The following is a 24,977-nucleotide window of genomic DNA, read 5'->3' as shown; positions in this document are numbered from 1 at the left end:
AGTGTTAAGAGAGAAAGGCTTTGGTTTGGGATAAAAGGAAAAAAGGTGTAAAGAAAGGAAACTTGCCTTTTTCTTTTATATGGTGTAGAGAGAGGTCTTCGCTGACGATATGAGCGTCGCGGTGGGTCTCGTGTAGACTGGAGAGACGGCCCTGCCATTAACTGGCCGGGATGGCACTGTCGGCCCTCCACTCCTCTGCGTGTCTTCATAATCCGACCTGATGACCTCATAATTGTATACGTGTAAAAGAAAGCGCAAAGCACCTTAATATTAGTTTGCCGTGGTCTAGAAATGGGATCCCGTGTTTACAGTTGTCTGGGCTATAGCTCATGGGAAGGAGGAAAAAAATTAAAAGTGTTTACTTTCACTTAAGGCAGAAGCACAGTCAGTGTCTCAAAGGCCGGCACATTTATACACACACACACGCGCGCGCCGGCTGCCCGACTTTTGTAGTATTTTTGCAGTGCAGGAAATGCCACTTTTTGCAGACACGTTCACATGATCAAAAGTCTCCGCGCTCTTTAGAGGTCTTGCTTTCTCTGCGTACTGCGTTCATAGTCAGTTCACGTGAGCTGCTCGGAGTACATGCATCGAAGCTTCTGAGCTATGTGCTGTGCTATCTCGTGCGATCTCGCGATGTCCACAGCTTTATTTAATGTTAGCTAAGACCCGGCACTTAAAAGTTTCTCGTTACAGCAAGCTGTAAGAAATGAGCCTGACAAAATTCAGCCTTCTACTTACACGGGAAGTTGGACAATTAGTGATAAGTGAGTGAGTGAGTGAGTCAGTGAGGGCTTTGCCTTTTATTAGTATAGATACACACACATACATATATACTCGGCAAAAAAAGAAATGTCCTCTGACTTTCAACTGTTTTTACTTTCAGTAAACTTAATGTGTAAATATTTGTATGAACACTAAAAGAGTCAACACCATAAGACATAAACTAAAAATGTTTCACAATGTGTCCCTGAATGAAGGGAGGCTCAAAATCAAAAGTACCAATCAGTACCTGGTGTGGCCACCAGCTGCTTGAAGTACTGCAGTGCATCTACTTCTCATGGACTGGACCAGATTTGTCTGTTCTTGCTGTGAGATGTTACCTCACTCTTCCACCAAGGCACCTGCAAATTTCTGGACATTTCTGGGGGGAATGGCCCTAGCCATCGATCCAAATCGATCCCGCTCCAGGGTACAGGCCTCGGTGTAACGCTCATTTCTTCGACGATTAACACAAATCCGTCCATCACCCCTGGTGAGACGAAACCGTGACTCATCAGTGAAGAGCACTTTTTGCCACTCCTGTCTGGTCCAGCGAAGGTGGGTTTGTGCCCATAGGCGGCGTTGTTGCTGGTGATGTCTGGTAAGGACCTGTCTTACAACAGGCCTACAAGCCCTCAGTCCAGCCTCTCTCAGCCTATTGCGGACAGTCTGAGCACTGATGAAGGGATTGTGTGTTCCTGGTGTGACTCGGGCAGTTGTTGTGGCTATCCTGTACCTGTCACGCAGGTGCGATATTCGGATGTACCGATCCTGTGCAGGTGTTGTTACACGTGGTCTTCCACTGCGAGGATGATCAGCTGTCCTTCCTGTCTCCCCTGTAGCTGTCTTAGGCGTCTCACAGTGCGGACATGGCAATTTATTGCCCTAGCCACATCAGCAGTCCTCATGCCTCCCTGCAGCATGCCTAATTCACGTTCACGCAGATGAGCAGGGACCCTGGGCATCTTTCTTTGGGTGTTTTTCACAGTCGGTAGACAAGTCTCTTTAGTGTCCTGCGTTTTTAGAACTGTGACCTTAAATGCCTACTTTCTGTAAGCTGTTAAGGTCTTAACGACCATTCCACAGGTGCATGTTAATTAATTGATTATGGTTAATTGAACTTGCATGGAAAACATTGTTTAAACCCTTTACAATGAAGATCTGTAAAGTTATTTGGATTTTTAAAACATTATTGTTGAAATACACAGTCCTGAAAAAGGGACGTTTATATCAGCGCTTCCCGATTAATTTTACCCTCGCACCCCCTATGACAAACGATTCCGATTTCACACCCCCTTGGTTTGAGTATGAAAAAATATGAGGTTAACGCAGAAAAACAGATCACGAGTTGAAGCTTTATGAATAATGGATACTTTATTCGCCATCAATGATTGTTTTGGTAAAGCCATACTCCGTGTAATCCTAGGCGAGAGCACAATACCAGGCGGGCTCGATCTAAAATGCGCGGTCAGATTCGAAAAAAGTTCTATTTGGATATAAGTAGGTTCTATTTAGTCGACAGAAATATCTTTGGTAGGAATGTAAGTTGAATTTAGTCTTTAAATTTCTATGGTGAAGAAAACTTTATTCAATGATGACTAAATTTAACTTGCATTCCTACCAAAGATATTTCTGTCGACTAAATAAAAATTACTTATATTTAAAATTTAAATAGAACTTGAACAGGTACGATAGTTCATAATACCAACGCAGCACTAAGTGCACGTAAGAGCGGAAGTCATCTGTTTTAACAAGCAGCGTATTGCACTGATATGAAATAGCCTGCCCATTTAATTATTTAGGAATGGATAGATAAATTAAGATTTTGTACAAATAATGTTTTCATTTTTCTTCCTCGATGGATTCTGGCACCTGCAGCAACAGCTGCTCGCACCCCAAACGGGTTTTTTATATATATATATATATATACTAGCAGAATACCAAGGCCAAGAGGAGAAGTAGTGTGTTAAAGAAGTTATGAAAAAGAAAAGCAAACATTTTAAAAATAACGTAAGATGATTGTTAATGTAATTGTTTTGTCATTGATATGGGTGTTGTTGTTATATCTATCTATTTTATATATATATATGTGTATGTTTATATATATATATATATATATATATATATATATATATATATATATATATATATATATATATATATATATATATATATAAAATATATATATATGGCAGCAGGAGAAGTAAAAAGAAAAGGAAACATTTTAATAATAACGTAACATGATTGACAATGTAATTGTTTTGTCATTGTCATGAGTGTTGCTGGCATATATATATATATATATATATATATATATATATATATATATATATATATATATATATATATATATATATATATATATATATATATATATATATATATATATATATATATATATATATATATATACACACACACATATATACATACTGTATATACAACATATACATATCAACATATATACTGTATATACACATATATATACAAATCTACATATATATATCCACATATACAGTATATATATATTAGGGGTGGGACTCTATTAAAAAATTAATCCAATTAATTAGAGGCTGTGTAAGAATTAATCTTGATTAATCGTATGTAATCGCACACGTAAATTTGCCCCAAATCGCAAATGTTTTTTTTTTTTTTAATTTAAAAGGGTTTTAGTGGGTGACAGAATCAAATAATAGACATGGACATGAATATTGTAAACTGAGGCTGTTTTAATTTCTGAAAAAAAAAAGCCTTTAAACTGCATTTGAATTCAAAACAGAAACAAAAATATCATCCCTGGTTAAAATTGGGCAGACTTAAAATAAAGTGGTAGTTTAAGTACTTTAAGTACATTTTCAGAATAGTATTGTCTTTAAATAATAATAACCAAAATTTCAACATAAAGTGCAGTTTTTCTTCTTAAAAAATAAGTCAGAAACATAAAAGGTAATTTGACCAGCTTACTCTTTAAACTCTGAGTAACATTAGCCAAAATTATTTTGTACATTAGGCTAAAACAGTGTGATCATTGAACATTTTGTAATTAGATGTATTTAGAATTACTAACGGTCACGGAAGTCCAATGATCCCCAGTAAGAGCCACAAAGTCTGCTTTCTGTAATGCATCTAATTTTGCTTGCTTTTCAGTGTGCACAAAACCATGCTTTTATCAAGGCTTCGCCGGGTAGTCGAAATGATCAGTCGTAGGAACGCGCTTTATTCCGACTCTAACATTTTTGTAGCTGTGATGTGTGCATCAGTGTAATGGATGTACCAGGAAATCATGCATTGACAAAAGTTCCCGTTTGCTTGGAATTGAAAGTGTGATTAAATGCGTTATTTTTTTAACGCGTTATGGAATACATGCATGGAAGCTTCTCAGCTGTGCTTGTGCTAATAAAGGGAAACATTTTAAAAATAACGTAACATGATTTTGAGTTAACCGAATATTTTTCATACGTCCCAAAACCAAGGAGATGCGAAGGTAAAATGAATCGGTAGCGTACATACTCAGTGCATCCCCTCTGGGAATCGAACCTCAATTCGGCATTAGAGGCGAAGACTCTACAATTCGCCACAGCGTGTGGCTTCTCTATGCAGAGTATGTACTGTAGATCGGGTATATATATACATTTATATATATATACCGCGTATCGCAGTGGAGAAGTGTGTTAAAAAGGTAGAAAAGAAAAGGGAACATTTTAAAAATAACGTAACATGATTGTCAATATACAGTAATTGTTTTGTGAGTGTTATTGAATGTTGCTGTCATCAAGGATTTGATTATCATTATTTCTTTCAATCAGGTTCGTATTTGTAGGATGTGTTGTGTTCAAGTTACATTCCGTGTTTGTCAATCGTTGTAAAGATGACAGGTTTCATTCATCGATTAGTTTCTTACTGCATCAATAAACAGCTCGTCTTCTTCTTTATCTGAGACCTGACACACTGCATGCACGGGTTTTTTACACTGTCTTCCTTTAGCGGGACATTGACTTTTTCCACCGTGTGCTTTGTTTCCACAGTAGCTGCATTTATGAATATGCTTATCAGACGCTTCATATTTTTGCTGCCTTTTCAATTGTGTAATTCGGTTTTGTTCAGCTCTTTGGAACTGTTGCTTTTATCTGTGCACTGCGTCAGTTCACGTGAGCCACTCGGTGTACTTGCATCGAAGGTTCCCAGCTGTGCTGGTGCCATCTCGTGCTATGTCCATAGCTTTATTTAATGTTACCTTAGTCCTGGCACTTAAAACTTTCTCTCGCAGTTTCGCTGAGTTTGTGTCAAACACCACCCTGACCATCTCATCTTCCTCTCCATAAGCACAGTCCTTCACCCGTGAATATTTACCCGTGGCAGTTTGCTATTGGATTGCCGCTGACGGACGGCCTTATATGGGCAGGCACTAAATTACAAACGCCAGTGGCAGCCTGTCTATGAACTTAATTTAAAGTGTAGGTTTACATCGTGCTTTGTTTCCGAAGTAGCAGAACTCATGAATATGGTTGTATATGTCACTCGCTCGCTTCTTATTGTTTCGCTGCCTTCTCAATTATATAATGCATGTTTTCTTAGCGCTTTTTGAGGTCTTCCTGGTTTTCTATGTACTGCGTGATTACGTGGAAGGCGTGATGATGTCACACGAAATTCCCCCACGGCGTTGAAGCTCATCTCCATTACAGTAAATGGAGAAAAACTGCTTCCAGTTATGACCATTACGCGTAGAATTTCGATATAAAACCTGCCCAACTTTTGTAAGGAAGCTGTAAGGAATGAACCTGCCAAATTTCAGCCTTCCACCCACACGGGAAGTTGGAGAATTAGTGAGTGAGTCAGTGAGTGAGTGAGTCAGTGAGTGAGTGAGTGAGTGAGGGCTTTGCCTTTTATTAGTATAGATATATATATGATCATAACTGAGCTGATGGTTTTTCTCTCTCGTGCGCGTCTCCTTCTCCTTATCTCTCTTGCTCGCTCGCGCGCCTCTCTCTCTCTCCTCTTGAGGGTAGAGAAAAGCCAAGCAAAATGACACCTTTTATTGGCTAACTAAAAAGATTACAATATGCAAGCTTTCGAGGCAACTCAGGCCCCTTCTTCAGGCAAGATGTAATCAAAGCTTGTAATCTTTTTAGTTAGCCAATAAAAGGTGTCATTTTACTTGGCTTTTCTCTACATTCATAATGGCTAACACGGTACAACACCCTAGTACTCCTCTTGAGGGCAATCGTCTCCTATTCTCCGTCTGCATGTCCGCAATATTTTTGGATATGCTTATACGGCGAACTTGTACAGCCGTAAACAATGAAATCACAGCGCACAACGCGTAGATCCTCACGCCACGGAGAACAAGGAACACTGAGTGAGCTGACGGGCTGGCAACGTCAGCTTGGGTGAATCCCCGAGTCGAGGCGGATTGGGAAACGCGTCACACATAACCACCGCCTGGCTCATGGCTCGTTACGCGAGCCAATGCTCGTATTTAGATCTGAATTTTTCGCACATACTTTCCTCTTATCTTGAATTTCTCATATACAGTGGTGATCGTATCTTGAGGTTCCACTGTATGTATATATATATATATTACAGCAACACTCATAACATTGACAAAACAATTACATTGACAATCATGTTACATTATTTTTTTTAAATGTTTCCTTTTATTTTTCATTACTTCTTTAACACACTACTTCTCCGCTGCGAAGCGCGGATATTTTGCTTATGTGTTCTAAGTAGCAGGCTATAACACTGCTGTTTGCTCTGCATTATAAATTAAATTATTGGAAGTGTGTTATGCCTTTAGGTAGAATGAAAATTTTAAATACTGTAGTTTGAAAATATAGGCCACTTATTTTACATGAGCAAAATAATTTTTGACAAGCTGAAAAAAGTAAGGTACATATACTTTACATTTTATCTCAATATGCATATTAATCTAGGTATTTGTTTAATTCTGTTAACATTCTCTTAATTTCAGGTGGTTAACCTACTAATGGGCATTTTGTTGACTGTGGCAGTGACACATCCTGACAATGTACCAGCTGTGGACTTGCAATATGAAGTTATTGAACATTACTTTGCCTCTGATAGGATGGCAGGTAAGAGCCTTAGCTTTTCTGAAGTAGAAGTAAATGGATATTGCATGATCAATGTTAAAATTTAACATTGAAGTTTCAGTAGTCTTTTGAACTAATAAAATAAAAAATCTACTTACACAAATATGAATATAAATTGTATATTGATACATAGCTTTGAAATCGAATCTGTTTCTTGAACCGAGTCCATGCTTTCAGAGTTAAAGCCACATGGACGTAAATATTTAGAGCAAGCAGTTTCAATATTTAATTTCTTATGCTAATTTTTTGAGCCAGTTACTGTTTTTGATACATGAAATTATATTATGACTAGTCACAGTTCTCATTTAAGATATCTGTAATTGTGTTTTGGCTCATCATAATTTGAGTTGCAAATATCTGCAATACCATTTTGAGTACTGAAAATAAAGAGATATTTCCAGTTGAGTTCTATGAAGCTCTCAATTATGGATAACTGTAATTAAATTTTGTCTGCTCAAGGTACAGTTACATATATATTTTAATGTGTTTCAAAAATGTATAAAATGCCACTTTAATTAGTCAAAATATAATTAGTAATAGTCTGTATGTATAACTGTAGATGTGTCAAACTCCACTGATATCAACAGGAAAAGTCCCTCAGTTGTATTTATCTCCTATTCACATATTTGACCAGCCAAAATTATGTTTTAGGTCTGAATGTAATTTTAACTGTTTAATGGAAGCCATTCAGTTTTGAAATTGCTTTACTTGTATGTGGGACTTAAAGAGAAGGCTGAAACCTAACCCACTGCAACACAGAATTTTATAACAGAAACCAAATTTAGAAAACCATCAAAATCACCAATGCGAATGTTTCAGGAATTCATGCATGCAATTCATACAAGTAGTTGTGGGTTTGGGAGATGTTATATTTAAGTGTGACCTTATTAGGCTTTGTTACAATAAAAAATGCTTAAGCTATTTTAAGTATACATAGTGTTTTCTTTTTAAATAATACAGTGTCACACAGTGCTTTTCTCAATTTTATTGCCTTATTACTTACCAAAAGTTAATAGAAATTTATATGAGGTAACATAACAGGCAGTTTAATAATAAATATTTTTGTTAATTTGCAGAAAATGCTTGTTTTGGGTTTGCTATTTCTCTCCTCATGTTCAGTATCAGTGCTATGATGGTTTATGGAGCAATTACTGTAAGTAATACGCATTTATTAAATATTCCTGCACTAAAAAAGCTATTTGGGTACTGTAAATCATTTGAACTTATGTGTACACAAGATTCTTAACGTTCAGGTCTTTCACAGATAATTGACTCATTTAATCTTTTAATTTAGAAAACTTCTGCTTGGTTTACAATGCTGATTGAATTAGATTTGAAGATGATGTATGGAGGTTTATCTATTTTATTTACAGTATTTCTGGAATAATTTCTAAAGACATAATGTACTGGTCATTAAAAAACTAAATAACTTAATGAATAGTGCAATTCCTGTCATACATAGACAGCAGTTGTGACATTTTGTATTTTCAGTAAAATAGACCTAAAGTAATAAAGTTAATTTCACAATGCTTTTTCCTTGTGATGAGGTAGTTCGTGATCACTTGTTTGCAATTTGTTTTATTTGTGATACGGTTTAAAAATAATAATAAAAAAAGTTTGAAATAACTATGTATATATTTAGTTTTTGATAATAGGCACCCTAATATAAACACACACATCCTCAATATTTCAGTTAGAGTAGTATTTTTTTCCGCTAATATTGCTCATTTTAACCCATCCATAGCTAAAAACTGGTTTCTGAGTTCATGTCAGTGCTAATTTTTTAAATACCTTAATATTGTTATTAAAAAAATTACAATTCAGTGCAGCAATTCAAAGAGCAAAGAAGAAGCTGACATTATGTTTATTACTGCGTATTCCACAAGTTTTTAATAACATTCTTGTTAAGTAAGTGATTTGGCTAAACCCTTTTCTCCTGTCTTGCAAATTAACACTTTCCTAGATGTGCTGGCTTACAGACTTTTATATTAATGATTCATAAATCGTTCTTCATGACAGACATTTCATTCCTCTCTCCCGTTAGCACCGAGATGGCTGGTTGATTCCATTCTTCTGTTACCAGCTGTTCGATTTTGCTCTCAGCTGTCTTGTGGCAATTAGTTCCCTCACTTACCTTCCACGGATCAAGGACTATTTGGATCAGCTGGTACGCAAACTTTTGTTGTCATCTTCATTGATATAGATTGTCATTAATTAATGGAGAGAGGCAAATTGAGATAATTAGAATTCTTCTTGATGACCAAGCTTTAAGAGAGAGTACATTATTTCCAGTTACAATTGTATGACAAAGTAATTATTCTGATTTAACTGTCTGGTTCAGTAGTGTGATTGTTTACCTTTTTTCCTAAAGTCTCACATTACTGCATTGTCCTTGAAGGAGAACTGTAATAAACAACATTTCAGTAAAGGGCACATTGAATTTGTCTTCATAACACTCTTGTCCATTCTTTTTCTATTTTAGCCTGATTTCCTTTACAAGGAGAACCTCATGTCTCTAGACTCCAGCTGTTTGTTGCTCATTGTCTTGGTGTTCTCAGCTTTCTTCATTTTCTTAAAGGTATGCAAATACTACTGTAAAATTTACCAGTACTGAATGAAGGGAAAAATGATATCTTCCAATTCTAGAACTCGGATGTACTTTTGAGTGTTTAACTTTTTCTATAGTGTCCGGAAAGTAGAAGTGACAGAATACATTTTGATCACACCATGTAGAAATGACAGTATTTGTTCTATATGGTTTCCGCCATTTCAGGGCACCATATTGTTCGAGATAATTGGAGTCACAGGTGTTTGTGATTAGTCAGGTGTGTTTCATTGCTTCATTAATGCAGGCATAAGATGTCTAGGCTTGCCCCTACCCCTTTGTAGTTGCCATTGTTCAGCATGACGACAAGGGCTGTGCAAATGAAAGCCTTGAAAACCAAGAATAAAACTATTAGAGATATTGTTAAAAACCTTAGGATTACCCACATGAATTGTCTGGAATATCATTAAGAAGAAAGAAGTTACTAGTGAACTCAGTAATTGCAAAGGGACTTGTAGGCCAAGGATTATGTCCACTGATGATGACAGAGTCCTCACTATGGTAAAGAAAAAGCCTCAGACGCCTGTTCGACAGATCAGAAACAGTCTCCAGAAAGCAGATACGCAGTTTTCAGAGACTACTATCCACGGAAAACTTCATGGACATAAGTTCAGAGACTACAATACAAGTTACAAGCCACTACTTAGCCAGAAAAATAGGATGGTCGGGTTACAGTTTGTAAAAAAGAATCCTGCAGAAACCTGGAAAAAGGTCATGTGGAAAGACGAGACAATGATTAATCTGTATCAGGGTGATGGCAAGAGCAAAGTGTGGGGATGAAAAGGAACTAGCCAAGATCCGTAGCATACTACCTCATCTGTTAAACATGGTGGTGGGTATTTTATGGCTTGGGCATGTGTGACTGCCACAGATACTGGCACAGTTACCGTCATTGATGATGTAACTGCTGATAGGAGTTGCACGATGAATTTTGAGATGTGTAGAAACATCTTATTTGCTCAAGTTCTAGTAAGTGCCTCCAAATTCATTGGATGATTTTTCATCCTACAGTAAGATAATGATCTCAAACATATTGCCAAGGCAACAGAGTTTTTCAAAGCTAAAAAAAATTGAAAATTATTGATTGGTCAAGCAAGTCACTCAATTTAAATCCAACTAAGCATAATTTCCATATGCTGAAGTGAAAACTTGAGGGGCAACCCTCCGAAACAAGCAGGAGCAGAAGACAGCAGAGCATCACCAGGAAAGCTACTCTGCACCTGCTGATGTCTGTGAATCACAGACTTCAAGCAGTCATTGAATGCAAGTGATATGTAACAAAGTACTAAATATAGCTGCCCTAGTATACCCTCCATTGCTATGTCCCATAAATTATACTGCCTTGAAATGGAGGGAACATGTAGAAAATGTATTGTGATTTCTACACAGTATGACTGTAATGTATGCAAATACCCTTAAATTCTGTAACGTGCACTTTAACCACATCTGAATTGTTTTATTTTTAATTTTAAACTGTGAAGCAGAGGGATAAATCAAGCATAAATGCATCTTTGTTCCCAACATTATGGAGGGCACTGAAGGATTCCAGTTAAAGGCAAGATTGGTTGGAATAAGAAAATGTAGCTGTGATATGCCATAGGAATAAAGTTGAGAACCATTGGTGTTCAATATTAAATTTTCCATGATGGAAAATAGATGGTGTGACTATATATCTGAACGTCTTTGCCATTTACATTAACTTGAAAATCCATTTAATTTCCTAACCCGCTTATCCAGAGCAGTCTCGTGGGACATCTGATGAATAGGGTGCAAAGCAGGAACAATTCATGGAGAGAACAGTAGTCAATTGCAGATTAAATACATACATATACACAAGGGCAGATTTATTAAAGCCAGTTCACCGAATGTGCATGTCTTCAGATAGTGGGAGGAAACTGGAACACCTGTAGAACATGCAAACTCCATACAGGGAGTACTCAGGATGTGAGCCGCAGTCTCCGTGTTGCAAGACAGCAATACTACCACTGTGCCACCTTGGCATCCAATCCTTGAACAGTCTAGCCAAAATTCATTTTTAGCAGCTGAAATATCGTGTAGCATTTCTGTTTTGTTTTTTTAATTTTTCAGTTTGGAAGTAACCTTTACATTTTTTCCTTGAACATAAAAAATATACAGGATTTATGTACACATTTATGTCTGTGTTAAAATAATATCTGTTTTCTTCTAAATAATGTATATCAAAAAGCATTTTCTTTCTAATTTTTAGGCCTATCTGATAAATTGTGTATGGAACTGCTACAAATATATAAACAACAGAAACCTACCTGAAATTGCTGTTTATCCAGCATTTGAAGCTCCTCCTCAGGTATGTAAATTGCAAACATTTTGATGTATTCTCACAATGGTCAAGTCTTAGTTTCAAATATAGACTTTGAGGCCTTTGTGAGGAGTCTGATGATATCCGTTTTGTATGGGTTGACTCTGAAATTACATCAAAAATAAAATGTAAAACGAATTGCTACATCAATGTATGCATGATAAGCCAGCATCTCATTCATTTAATAATCCAAGTCATGGTGTTTCAGACTATAAAAGTTTACACAAGTCTCACTTCTGGTTGTATTCTGTTAAATAAAGTAGTGTACAGTACAAACCTTTCATACTATATTGATCCATTGCTTTTATTGGCTCTTGGAAATATGAAGTATAACATTTAAAGCATCACATTGTAGTACATGGTGTCCTGTGATAAAAGGTTCTGCTGGAAAATGGCAAATATCAAAATAATTTAAGTGTAAAAAACTTCCACAAATATGTTCATAAAATCTTTTATACCAAAGTATATTGGATGCATTTTTCTTGGCTTTATGTTTTGAATAAGGGTATTCTTCGCTTGCCAGTTATTCACATATCTGTATGTACTTTTGACTACACACAAATGTATTCCAGAACTGCTAGGACATTAAAAATATATGTAAACTTTTTTTTATTTTTTAATTTTAGTTATTGAGTTTATTAAAAGTGTATATAGCATTCCATACAATCAAGTCAAACTTAACAAAATAAAATCAAATCAACCCCCACCAAAGAGAAAGAGAGGAAGGCCAACAACGAGAGCAAAACTGTTAAGAGTAGTCAAAAGAGAAATGAGCCTTTTCTTCCAATATAAATGCTTATTCTAAAATGTTATTGATTAGGTCCTGCCAGGTTTTAAAATAGTTTTGAACAGATTGACTATGTGAGAATTAGACTTTTTCCAGTTTCAAATAGTATATAACATGAGTTACCCACTGACTTAAAAGATTCTTCCAGTTTAGCCTCACTTGGGGAGGCAAAAAGGGAGGGTGGGGGGTTAAGGGGGGGAGAGGAAGAGAGCAGGCTTGATCTATACCTAATCTATCCTCTCAATCTTTATAATTATAACTATCAACGTAATAATAAGCTGCATGGCAACAACTCTTGGGGAAATAGGAAATTAAGACCTAAACTATCTCACTTCCAGTTAAGACTATAAAATGACATCAAAAACTCAGAATCAGTGTCTCCATGATGGGACAGTTAACTTCGTAAGCTGGAATGTTAAAGGCCTGAATCACGAATTAAAGAGAAAAAAGTACTTTCTCACCTAACAGGTCTAAATGCTAAAATAGTATTTTTACAGGAAACCCACTTACTAAGCAAGGATCAGTTCCGGCTGCAAAAAGACCGGACTGGCCAAATGTTCCATTCTAGTTTTACAAAGAAAACTAGAGGGTGGGAATTCTCATACATAGAACAGTACCATTTGTAGCATCAGATGTAGTATTGGATCCTGAAGGGAGATATGTAATGGTCATGGGAGACTTATCTAACTGTAAAATGATTTTGATAAATGTTTATGCACCTAATGTTGATGATAAGGAATTTATACAAAATTTATTTGCATCCATTCCCAATCTGAACACTCATAAAGTTATAATGGCTGGGGACTTTAATTGTGTTTTAAATCCACTTTTAGATAAGACTTCCTCCACAGGGGGAACGGCAACTAACACCACAAAGATAATTACAAAGTTTATAACTGATCACAACTTATCAGATCCCTGGAGGTTTTTAAACCCAAATTCAAGAACATATTCTTTCTACTCACCAGTACATCATTGCTACTCAAGGATTGATTACTTCTTTATAGATAATAACTTCTTGCCTAAGATTAAATCTTGTAAATACGATGCTATTGTTATTTCAGACCATGCTCCTATGATCTTGGAGCTGAAATTACTAAGCCCCATACACTCACCCTGCAGATGGCGCCTCAACCGCTTCTATTAGCTGGCGAGAATTGTACTGAATTTATATCCAAACAAATCAAATTCTTTCTAGAGACAAATACATCCCCTGAGATCTCTGCAGGAATACTCTGGGAAACTCTTAAGGCCTTCTTAAGAGGACAGATTATCTCATATCTTTCCCACAGAAATAAATCCGAAGCAAAAAAGTAGCAGAGATAAAAGCGAAATTACTAAAATAGATGAAGAACATGCCAGACTACCAAGCGAGACTCTACATAAGAGGAGGCAGGCTCTACATTCAGAATTAAACCTCTTGACAACTAAAGAAACTGAACATCTAATTTACAAATCCAGACATCATTATTATGAACATGGAGAGAAAGCTAATAAGCTTTTAGCTCAACAAATTCACAAGCAAGAAGTGCGCAACACAATCTCGGTAATCACTAACACAAACGGAGATAAAATCATCGAACACAAAAATATAATGCACACTTTCAGAGACTACTATAAATCCCTATATACTACTGAGTTTAAAGAAGACAATATACAATCTAATGCATTTCTGGATACATTACAGATACCACAAATAGACGCTTTTAGTGTGGAGGAACTTGATAAACCTCTGGCATTATCAGAATTACTAGATGCTATAAAGTCACTCCAAGGTGGAAAAGCAGCAGGCCCTGATGGCTACCCTGCAGAGTTTTACAAGAAATTCTCCGCTCAGCTAGCTCCCTCCTATTAGCAACATTTACAGAAGCCAGAGATAACCAATTTCTTCCACAAACCTTTCGCCAAGCACTAATCACTGTCTTTCCAAAACAAAATAAGGACTTATTACAATGTGCATCATACAGACCAATATCACTTCTGAGTAGAGACGTTAAAATACTAAAATCATAGCCAGAAGGATGGAGAAAGTGCTCCCCTCAGTAATATCACAAATTCGACGCCTGTTTAATGTAATATACTCACCAACTAAATCAAACACCCCAGAAATATTATTATCATTGGATGCAGAAAAAGCGTTCGACATGATTGAATGGAAATACCTTTTACTACATTGGAGAAGTTTGGGTTTGGCCGAACATTTGTGCATGGATTAAATTACTGTATACTAACCCAGAAGCTTCAGTTTGCATCAATAACATTTGCTCAGACTACTTTAAACTAGAGCGTGGCACTAGACAAGGATGCCCTTGTCACGCTGCTGTTTGCATATTGCCATTGAACCACTGGCAATACATTGTCGAAATACTGATCAGATAAAGGGGATTAGCAGAGAAGGACTGGAACAGAAAATCTCATTATATGCAGATGACATGGTACTGTATATATGGACCCAGAAAATTCTGTGCCTGCAGTCTTAGCAGCACTCACAGAATTTCAAAAGATCTCTGGTCTCAGAATTAATCTGAATAAAAGTGTACTCTTTCCAGTGAATTCTCAAGCATATAATATTAGATTAGACACCCTACCTTTTATCATTGCAGAACAGTTTAAATACCTAGGGGTAAACATAAAGCTCTATATCAACAAAATTTAGCGTCTGCATGGAAAAAATTAAACAAGACTTGCATAGATGGTCAACTCTTCATCTCACTCTAGCTGGACGAATTAACACTGTTAAGATGAATATTCTTCCTAAGCTCCTTTTTATTTCAAAACATCCCAATATACATTAATAAATCATTCTTTAAGCAATTAGATTCAACAATAACCTAATTTATTTGGAATTCAAAACATGCATCAAAAGAGCGACCCTACAAAGACAAAAGGCAGAAGGCGGCATGGCTCTACCTAACTTCCAGTTTTATTACTGGGCAGCAAATATACAGGCGATAAGAACCTGGACACAAATAGAAGAACATACACAGGCTTGGACCGCAATAGAAGTAAAATCCTGCAGTACTTCTTTGTATTCCTTGCTCTGTGCTCCAATAAACACACGTTATCGGCAATACACTAATAACCCAATTGTGCTCCACTCACTTAGAATCTGGAACCAATGTAGAAAGCATTTTAAGACGGAGAAGCTTCTATCTGTGGCACCTGCAAGAGAACCACCTCTTTCAACCTTCACAAACATATGCAGTTTTAATATCTGGAAAAATTTGGAATTAACTTGCTTAGAGATCTTTATATAGACAACGTCTTTGCATCCTATGAACAATTACATTCCAAATTTAACATTCCAGCTACACATTTCTTTCACTATCTTCAAATCAGGAACTTTGTTAAACAGAACCTTCCAGATTTTCCTCATCTTGCACCCTCATCCATGCTGGAAAAATATTGCTCAATCTCAAGGTTAGACTCCATCTCTACAATATATAAAATCATTTTACAATCACTCCCTTTCAAAGATCCAAGAGGACACTGGGAAAAAATCTCTCAATTAATATATCAGAAAAGGAGTGGAAAGTAGCAATGCAGAGAATTCACTCGAGCTCCATATGCGCAAAGCATACAATTATACAACTCAAAATTATATATCGAGCACATCTGTCTGACTAAAACTCTCAAAATGTTTCCAGGGCATGATCCAACCTGCGAGCGTTGCAACCAAGCCCCAGCCTCACTGGTCACATGTTCTGGGCCTGCACCAAATTAACATTATTCTGGACAAAAAATTTTAATTACCTTTCAGACAGCCTTGGACTCACAATCCCTCCTAACCCATTAACAGCTGTGTTTGGGGTTCTTCCAGAGGGGCTTAAAGTGGAGAAAGACAAACAAATTGTGATTGCATTCACTACACTTGGCACGCAGACTCATTCTGATAAACTGGAAGAACCCAAACTCTCCTCTTTTAAGTCAGTGGGAAACCGATGTGTTATATTATTTGAAATTGGAAAAAATCAAATACTCAGTTAGAGGATCTGTACAGACTTTTTTCAAAACATGGCAGGATCTAATCAGTAATATTTTAAAATAAGTTCATAAAGCACAGAGAATTTATTAATTTTGGTATGTTTACAAGCCTTACATTTTACACCGTTTGGCTTGCTCTCTCTCTCGGGGTGGGGATCGATCTGTTCTTAACTCAATTTTTCTTTTTGTAAAAACTTGATTGCTTTGTATGGATTATAATAAAATTAATAAAAAAAAAAAAATCTTCCAGTTGAGCAAGATAAGTCTACATGCCAATAGTGTAGTAAAATCAATTACTGTTTGTTTGTCCTTCTCCACTTTAAGACCATCTGGGAGTACACCATACACAGCTGTTAATGGGTTAGGAGGGATTATGACACCAAGGCTGGCCGATAGGCATTTTGTCCAGAATGATGTTAATTTGGTACATGTGGCCCAGTGAGGCTGGAACTTGATTGCAATGTTTGCACGATGGATCTTGCCCTGGAAACATTTTGGACAATTTTAAACAAGATAGATGTGCTTGAGAAAAGGTTTTAAGTTGAATAATTGAGTGCTTTGCACATATGGAGCTAGAGTGAATTCTGTGTGTGGCTGCCTTCCACTCCTTTTCTGAAATGTTGAGTAAGAGATCCTTTTCCCACTGTACTCTGGTATCTTTAAATGGAAAGGACTTTAAAGTGGTTTTACATTATATATTATAGAAATGTTGAGTCCCCAAGACTGATCAGTATTTCATCTGGAATAGAAATAGGTGGGAGGTGATGATAACCGGGCATATTAAAATGTGTAAACTTATTAAATGTAAGATAATGATTGCACTTTGCCTGCAATCAAAAATAAACAACACTGAATATTTAGTGTAAAATTTGTGGTTAAACTACGCTGCTTAAAATTGGGTAGCTGTATATAATTACACAGTAGGATTTTCACAGGTTTGCATCTACAAATACTAATGTGTTTACCACTATGTATATATGCTGGAAAAACACAACACTTCAACATTGACACATCTGAAGAAAAATTCTCAGAATAGTATTCAAGAATGACTTTAATTAGCATTTTTTGAGAATACATAATTTTGATAAAACAAAGGCATTTCCTATGATAATATCCTGAAACTCTCAACAAAGCATTATTTCTCTCAATACACTTCTTAAAATTGCAAATGTTTGGCATGTTTAATGTGTTACTACCTCAGTCACTTTTAGTATTTACAAAGTATTATGTATTGTTTAAATAAATAATTATTTTCATAAATCTGACAGTATTGAATTTAATTTCTCTATACAGTATGTCCTGCCCACCTATGAAATGGCAATGAAGATGCCTGTGAAGGAGCCACCACCCCCTTATATGGCTGCTTAAGGAGCAAATGTCAATTCTTCACACTCCATTTAAACCAGCTTGCTGTTTTAATCTTGCAATACCTAAATAAATGCTAGGGATGACCTATTCTGTAATAATATAAATCTTAAAATAGTGGGTGAGAGAGAGAGAGAGATACTTTGGAAAAATAGATATGTGTATATAGAAAACGGCTAAGTAAACTACAAATGAAGAATTAAAATGAAGCTATTTCATAGTCATCTTTTCTATACCTTTACTGAAGTAAGTGGTCATTTACAGTTAGCATCATCCAAATGCTGATCCAGAAGCGTCCGCTTTATTTTTGTATTTTTTGTGTTTAGTAAACCTATAACTATTAATTAGTGAAGAAAACTTGAAAGACAATCTTATATTTTGGGATTCATTTTTTGGACTTTAATAAATTAATACAACCCATATTCCTCATAGCACTGTGAGGAACCTACTTTGCACTTTCCTTTCATATTTAGCTTTTGTGTACCTGTGTGCCATGTTACTTTTTGAGGCCTTGTGTGCTTATCCTTATTCATAATAAGTCTTACTTTGACATAAACAGTTTAATGTATTGTAAAATTTTGTTAAAATTTCATGCATTTTAAGGTGAAAGATTTAAAAGTTATTTAACAATATTTGCATGATGATTTTGGTATTTGTTCTGATTCTTGTGAAATACTAAGTTTGCCTCAATAAAGCTTCAGATTTTTAAAAATAATTGAATGGCTTTGGGTGTTAGCTTTGATAATCTGCATAATAAGTGTCTGATATGTTCTGTTAAATTGAAAAGTATGACCTTACAATCCAATATTTCTAACAGAAAAAGAAGGTCTTTGTCTACTAAAAACAAAGCATATTAGGCAGGTGTCGGTGCAGGATAAACTATTTTGCATATATAGGATGTAACTCTTCATACGCATTTTTTTTTTTCAGGAAATGACTGGACTTGTACTGTTCTTGTATTCTGTCATTTCTTTATTAAAAATTGTGGCTAGCTATGTTTGAAATACAGGTTTTCCTTTCAACTCCAGTGCTGCTTATTTTCTGATGTGTTTGCATTTTTACATCATTAGAACAATCCAGTAATTGTATACCACCTATTATTCAGATGACAATCTCAAATGTGTTTATGTACATAATACAGTATTTCAGTCACTAACAATGGAAAGTTCAATAAATTGCCCAAGGTCGCACTGTTACAGGCATGTGACGTTTTACTAAATTTCTAGTTCCGTAAACATTACATAATTTGTGTGCAATGCTTTGTAGTGAAATACTTATAGCATATTTTAGTATAGCAGGAATTTATTCACATTCTAGGTGTTTGTGTGTGTGTGATGTGTCTGTGCTAACCCTTATCTGTTTAGTGCAAGGACACTTTCCTATGAACAATGTTTTAATTCCACTTGTCTTTTTTCTAAAGATGTCACTCTTGAAATTTCTTGGTCATACAGAACATTCACCAGTGGAAATGCCCTCACTGGGGGAAGTGTGTTATTAATATTGTGGTCACAGTTCATGATGCACTTAAATGTCCACATTTTTTGCAGTAGGCACCATTTTAAAAAGGTTTCCTTGTGCAGTAGTCATTAGGATCCATTTGCTTTGTTTAGTGTTCAGTGTTTCTTGTGTTCTATGTGGTAACACAAATGCACTACCTGGGCCTGTAATGTAAAAACACCATGGATCAGGCTGTCACGTTTGTTCTGGTTTCTTGTGTTAGTGGAAGAATTAACAGCTTCTAACATTTTACATTTTGTAACAGTTCTTAATTGTAGTTAACGGTATGTTTGTGTAACTTGATTATTTTAATCAAAATTGAAATTTAATTTTAAAGCCCTTGCTTTTCTATATATTATATACTGTATGGACTTTGAGGGTGGATTTACAAGTACCAAACAGCAAACTTGATTTTCTTCTTTCCTAATAAAACCACTTCCTAACTAACTGGTACTGTTACCGGCTTCTCTCTCTCCCTGTCACAAAATATATTGCCCAGTAATATTTGAATTCTGGTTTAAATTGAAAGTCTTAACTGCTGCATGTCGACTCATACATTCTTCTGAGCTACAGGTCATACCACAGTGAAAGATTAACCAACTCTAATGCATGGTTTAGTTTCCTTCACCTCAACATAAAGGCCAGAGCTACTTCAGAACAAACTAAGAGATGGAGAAACAGCCAAAAATGAAGCAACATATTCCATTAAATGAAGAATTAAAAGGTAAGATGATTAAACTAACTGTTAATCCGCTATGTTGTATAGCTTGTCATTGCATATACTACTCTAGTTTTCATTGTAAAGTTGTCAGACCTTGACATATTACTATTATAGTTTTGCTTTTGTTATGGATGTAATAAAATCATTTTAACTCTTACTAGTTTGCTTTTAGATTGTTTCTGGTTTTATATGTTGGAAAACCCCACTAAGAAGGTTTGAATATGAAAAATATTTTTAAAAATGCCTTGATTATTTCAGGCATTCCCATACGAAAGACCACAGTTGCTAGTTTCACAAATTGCCTGAAGCCTTACTAGCCGATAAGTAGGCAGACGGGTATCCAAACCTGTCTAAACTTCCAAGTCACAATTTTTAAGGTACCAGCAGGTGGCACTACTTGTTTGATTTAAATAGATATCTAAAGTAGATAGATAAGACACTATACAGGATAGTACTTTATTTGTCTCAAGGGGAGATTTACCTTTTTCAGAGGCTCTAGAAATATAACAACCCCCTCAACACACACAGAAACTACAAAAAAAATGATATGATTGAATTAATAAGAGAGCAGTCATGATGAGGAATTATAAAGGCAGATTGCTGTAAGTCTATTGCATTAACTTGAAAGTGGAAGATTACATTAGATTTTTGCTAGAAAAAACAAAATAAATGTAGTAATTTCTGTAGTGACTTACAAAATAACCCCTATTAAAACTGTTTGTGTTACTTTAAAATAACTAATGAAATTTTATATGGTAATGATAATGCACTATGTTGTTTTTCATACCACATAACTTTTATCCATGATTAAGTCCAACGAATCCATTTAAGGTTTGAGAGAGCTGGCACCTGCACTGATAATGTTAGGCACGAGGCAGGAACCAGTCTTGGGAGCCAGTCCATTGCAGTGCGTACTCATGCTAGCACCCTGGACTAGTTAACACTAGAATTACCAAAGCCTACAAAAAAACGTAAACCCGGCCCACCTTAAGTCTGTATTTCAGTGCAGTATTTGTTTTGTTATACATATTCCTTTTGTGAAAGTACTTATTTGATATTTGGACTTCAGTCTTCACACATTATACACTTCGTGTCAAAATGTTGTCATTAGTACTATAACATACAAAAAGTTTGTCATTTAGGTATGTTTTCATCATTTCTGTCATGCTACACTTACATAAATCTTTGTAGACATGGAACACACATGAAATGCATGTGTTCCAAATAATGATATATTATTTACACTATACAGCTCCCGGTACTTGACTCCCAGATAAACAAGGCTTGAGCTGGGAGACCTTTTTGCCATTTCTGCTGTGTTGGGAGGATGGGATAGTAGGCTGCTTGTGCATATCGACACATTTACAACACAAAAGACCCTGACGGAGAGGTGTGAACGGATATAAGGTTGGACGGGTTTACGAGTTTTTTCGTAGGATTTGGTAATTCTAGTGTTAAAGGCACCGTTTATATGCAGAATATCATCATTCGCTAGTACCTTGATAAACAAGAATGTGTTAAAATGCAGAACTTTATCTATGTAATAGAAAGGACAAATCAGCTTTTCTGATGTACTCCTTACCCCAGCTGGTCAGTTATATGCCCAGTCTCTGAAACCTTGCAGTGGGAAGAAAAAAACATGGAAAAAAAACAAAGTATTAGAAACAAACTAGATTACTGCATATCCAGAACCCATATTCAAAGCAAAAACATAATTTATTGCTTAGCATGTCAACAATAAATATAATAACTAGGTTTACAGTGTATATATAAAGAATTATCCTATTTCTATAAGCATTGTGTTTAGTAATAAGCCTTATTCTGCTTCTCAACAGCATGTGAAGTTAAAGATGTGTGAATTTCGAGTGTTAGTGTAATTGTCTTTTGGGGGTGTGGTGGTGGTGTGATTTTTAAAATAAATCAGATTTAGAATTTGGTAGAAGAAAGGGTATACTAAATAGATTTTCACCATGTTTTAAAAATGATGTCTTCAGGGTGGTGACCATAATTAGCGATACACTCTTCGAGACTATTTCTGAATGCTCGCATGACTTGTTCTGCCATTTCAAGGGGAATAGCGGCAATTTTGTGGCGAATAGCATACTTGAGGGCTTCAAGGTTTTGAGGTCAGTGTGTGTATACATTTGACTTGAGATATCCCCACAAGACGAAATTGCACAGAGTGAGATCAGGTGATCATGAAGGCCACACGACATTGCCACGCAGGGAGATCAGCTTCCCAAGAAACATCTCCCGCAAAACTTGCATGGATCTCCACGCCTTATGAACTGTTGCTCCATCCTGTTGAAACCAGGCATCCACCACATCCATTTCTTCCGGTTGGGGCCACAAAATGTTCTCTAGCATTTCAGTGTAACATTCTGAAGTGACGGTGACCGTTGCTCCCTCCTCCTCAAAAAAAGTAAGGGCCTACAATGACAAATTCTGCTATGGCACACTAAATTGTAATACGCTCACTGTGCTGGGGTCTCTGAAGTTCAAGAGAGTTGTTTTAAGCCCAGTAGTATATGTTTTGCTTACTTACACAACCATTCAAATGGAAATGTGCCTCGTCGCTGCACATGACAATAGCATCTCGAACAGTTTCCAGAATATTCAAGCACAACTCTCTACGGTTCTCCCAGTCTCTCTCAGTGAGTTCCTGCACTACCATCATTTTGTATGGATGGAAATTAAGGTCCTCATAAGCATGCTTGCGCGCTGATCATCTAGGAGACTGCAAAATTAATGCCTTTACAGCTTGAATGTTTTCAGCCGTTCGTACAGTCTGAGGACGCCTGGAGATTCTGTTCAATGTTGTACCTGTTTGTCTAAATTTAGGCACCCAGTGAAGAATTGTTTTCTGATTTGAGACATCATTGAGGAGGAATGCTGAAGTGCGTTTGGAAGTCGTGTTGCGCAATGATGGATTCGTTGTTTTTGAAGAATGCTTTGACAGCAGAACACGATGCGCACTGGACCAAGGCATGTTGCCGACAGAGAACTACAAGGGATCGCCTATCAAAGTACCCCTAACCCCAACCCACTTGGCTGCCTCTACCTCACGCACTGACCTTGAGAAATGTGGTATTTCATTTTGGCTCACCGTGTGTATATATATTTACAGTTTGGCATAATGCAGTACATTGAACCAGTTCTGCTGAAACACATTGAGAGCATCATGTTGGCTAAAAGCACAAGTTTGCTGGTTCAGTTCATTGTATGACCCATACAATTGGAAGTTAACTTTTTCATGTAAGTCATTTTGGATAAAGGCCTTGGCACGATATAAAAACACAGGCTCATTCCTTACAGCTTCCTTACAAAAGTTGGGCAGGTTTCATTTCGAAATTCTACGCGTAATGGTCATAACTGGAACCTATTTTTCTTCTTATAATGTAATGAGGTTGAGCTCGATGGCCGTGGGGGGCGGAGTTTCGTGTGACATCATCACACCTCCCACGTAATCACGTGAACTGACTGTCAACGCAATACGTAGAAAACAAGGAAGAGTTCCAAAAAGTGCTGAAGAAAACATGCATTATACAATTGAGAAGGCAGCGAAACAATAAGAAGCGAGCAAGTCACACATACAACCATATTCATGACTGCTGCTACTTCGGAAACAAAGCACGGTGTAAACCTAAAGTTTAAATTAAGTTCATAGACAGGCTGCCGCTGGTGTTTGTCATGCCCACGGCTAATGCAGGATACAAGTTTAATGACAGGATGCAGGATATAAACAAGAGTTTTGATCACTTTGTAACTAAGTTAAAATTACTGGTGAAAGGCTGTGCTTATGCAAATTCCGAGAGACTGTCTTTGTGGGGGGATTGACAGTTAAGGCGGGTGGGAGAGTCACGTCATCATCTCCCCTCCCATTGACCTCATTTCGTTGTGAGCTGAGCTCCGCAACGCAGTCTTGAGGAACCAACTTTGTGATGCTGCCACCAAATACTCACAGAAAAATCCACAAGTTAATACACACACTGTCTCTACGGTTTCTCCACACTGAATCCTCCAGGCACTACTTACAAAAGGTTACATTGACAATCGTGTTACGTTATTTTTAAAATGTTTCCTTTTCTTAGCACAAGCACAGCTGAGAAGCTTCGATGCATGTGCTCCATAACGCATTAAAAAATAACGCATTTAATCACAGTGCATTCCAAGCAAAGGGGAACTTCTGGCAATGCATGATTTCCTGGTACACCGATTACATTGATGTACACATCAGAGCTACAAAAATGTAACAGTCGGAAGAAAGCGCGTTGCTACGACTGATTGGAGGAAAATTTCATTTCAAAAGACTACCCGACGGAAGCCTTGATAAAAGCGTGGTTTTGTGCACATATATATATGTATATATACTGTATATATGTGTGTATATGTATATACGAGGTGTGGCAGAAAAGTAATGAGACTGGCAACACTGCAAGTGATCTGGCAACGCTGTGCTGTTGTCCTTGATAGAGCACGTGTATCAGTACCCTCCCATAGCTCAGTGCGAGTTTCAACTCCTTCCGTTAACTACGTGATTTTTGTGACTGCTATTAGCGAAGTTGTGTTTTTGGTTGTGCGTCACGCAAAATGGAACAGCGGAATTTGGAGCAATGTTGTGCCATTAAACAGTAAGTGTGACGTTTGAAAAGTTAAAACAGGCCTATGGGGAACATTCTTTATTCCGAGCTCAAGTTTTTCGCTGGCACAAATCATTTTTGGAAGGCAGAAAACACGTTGAAGATGAACACCATTCAGGGAGGACTTCAACTTCGAAAACCAATGAAAACATTGAACGTGTGAACACT

At 36.5% G+C, this 24,977-nt stretch overlaps 1 protein-coding gene across 1 annotated transcript in view; it reads left to right on the top strand.

The window, feature by feature from the left end:
* The window catches only part of laptm4a (lysosomal protein transmembrane 4 alpha), a 34,742-nt gene extending 15,796 nt beyond the window's left edge, over window positions 1–18,946 (top strand). The window contains exons 2-7 of the mRNA XM_039748177.1: window positions 6,734–6,854; window positions 7,949–8,025; window positions 8,917–9,039; window positions 9,355–9,450; window positions 11,705–11,803; window positions 17,880–18,946. Coding sequence (XP_039604111.1) covers window positions 6,734–6,854; window positions 7,949–8,025; window positions 8,917–9,039; window positions 9,355–9,450; window positions 11,705–11,803; window positions 17,880–17,954 — 591 coding nt within the window. The 3' untranslated portion in view covers window positions 17,955–18,946. The remainder of the gene's footprint in view (window positions 1–6,733; window positions 6,855–7,948; window positions 8,026–8,916; window positions 9,040–9,354; window positions 9,451–11,704; window positions 11,804–17,879) is intronic.
* Window positions 18,947–24,977: the final 6,031 nt, after the last annotated feature.

This window comes from Polypterus senegalus, chromosome 3 (assembly GCF_016835505.1).
Source record: "Polypterus senegalus isolate Bchr_013 chromosome 3, ASM1683550v1, whole genome shotgun sequence".
Classification (NCBI taxonomy): Eukaryota; Metazoa; Chordata; class Cladistia; order Polypteriformes; family Polypteridae; genus Polypterus; species Polypterus senegalus.
This window is presented reverse-complemented; position numbering and strand designations above follow the sequence as displayed.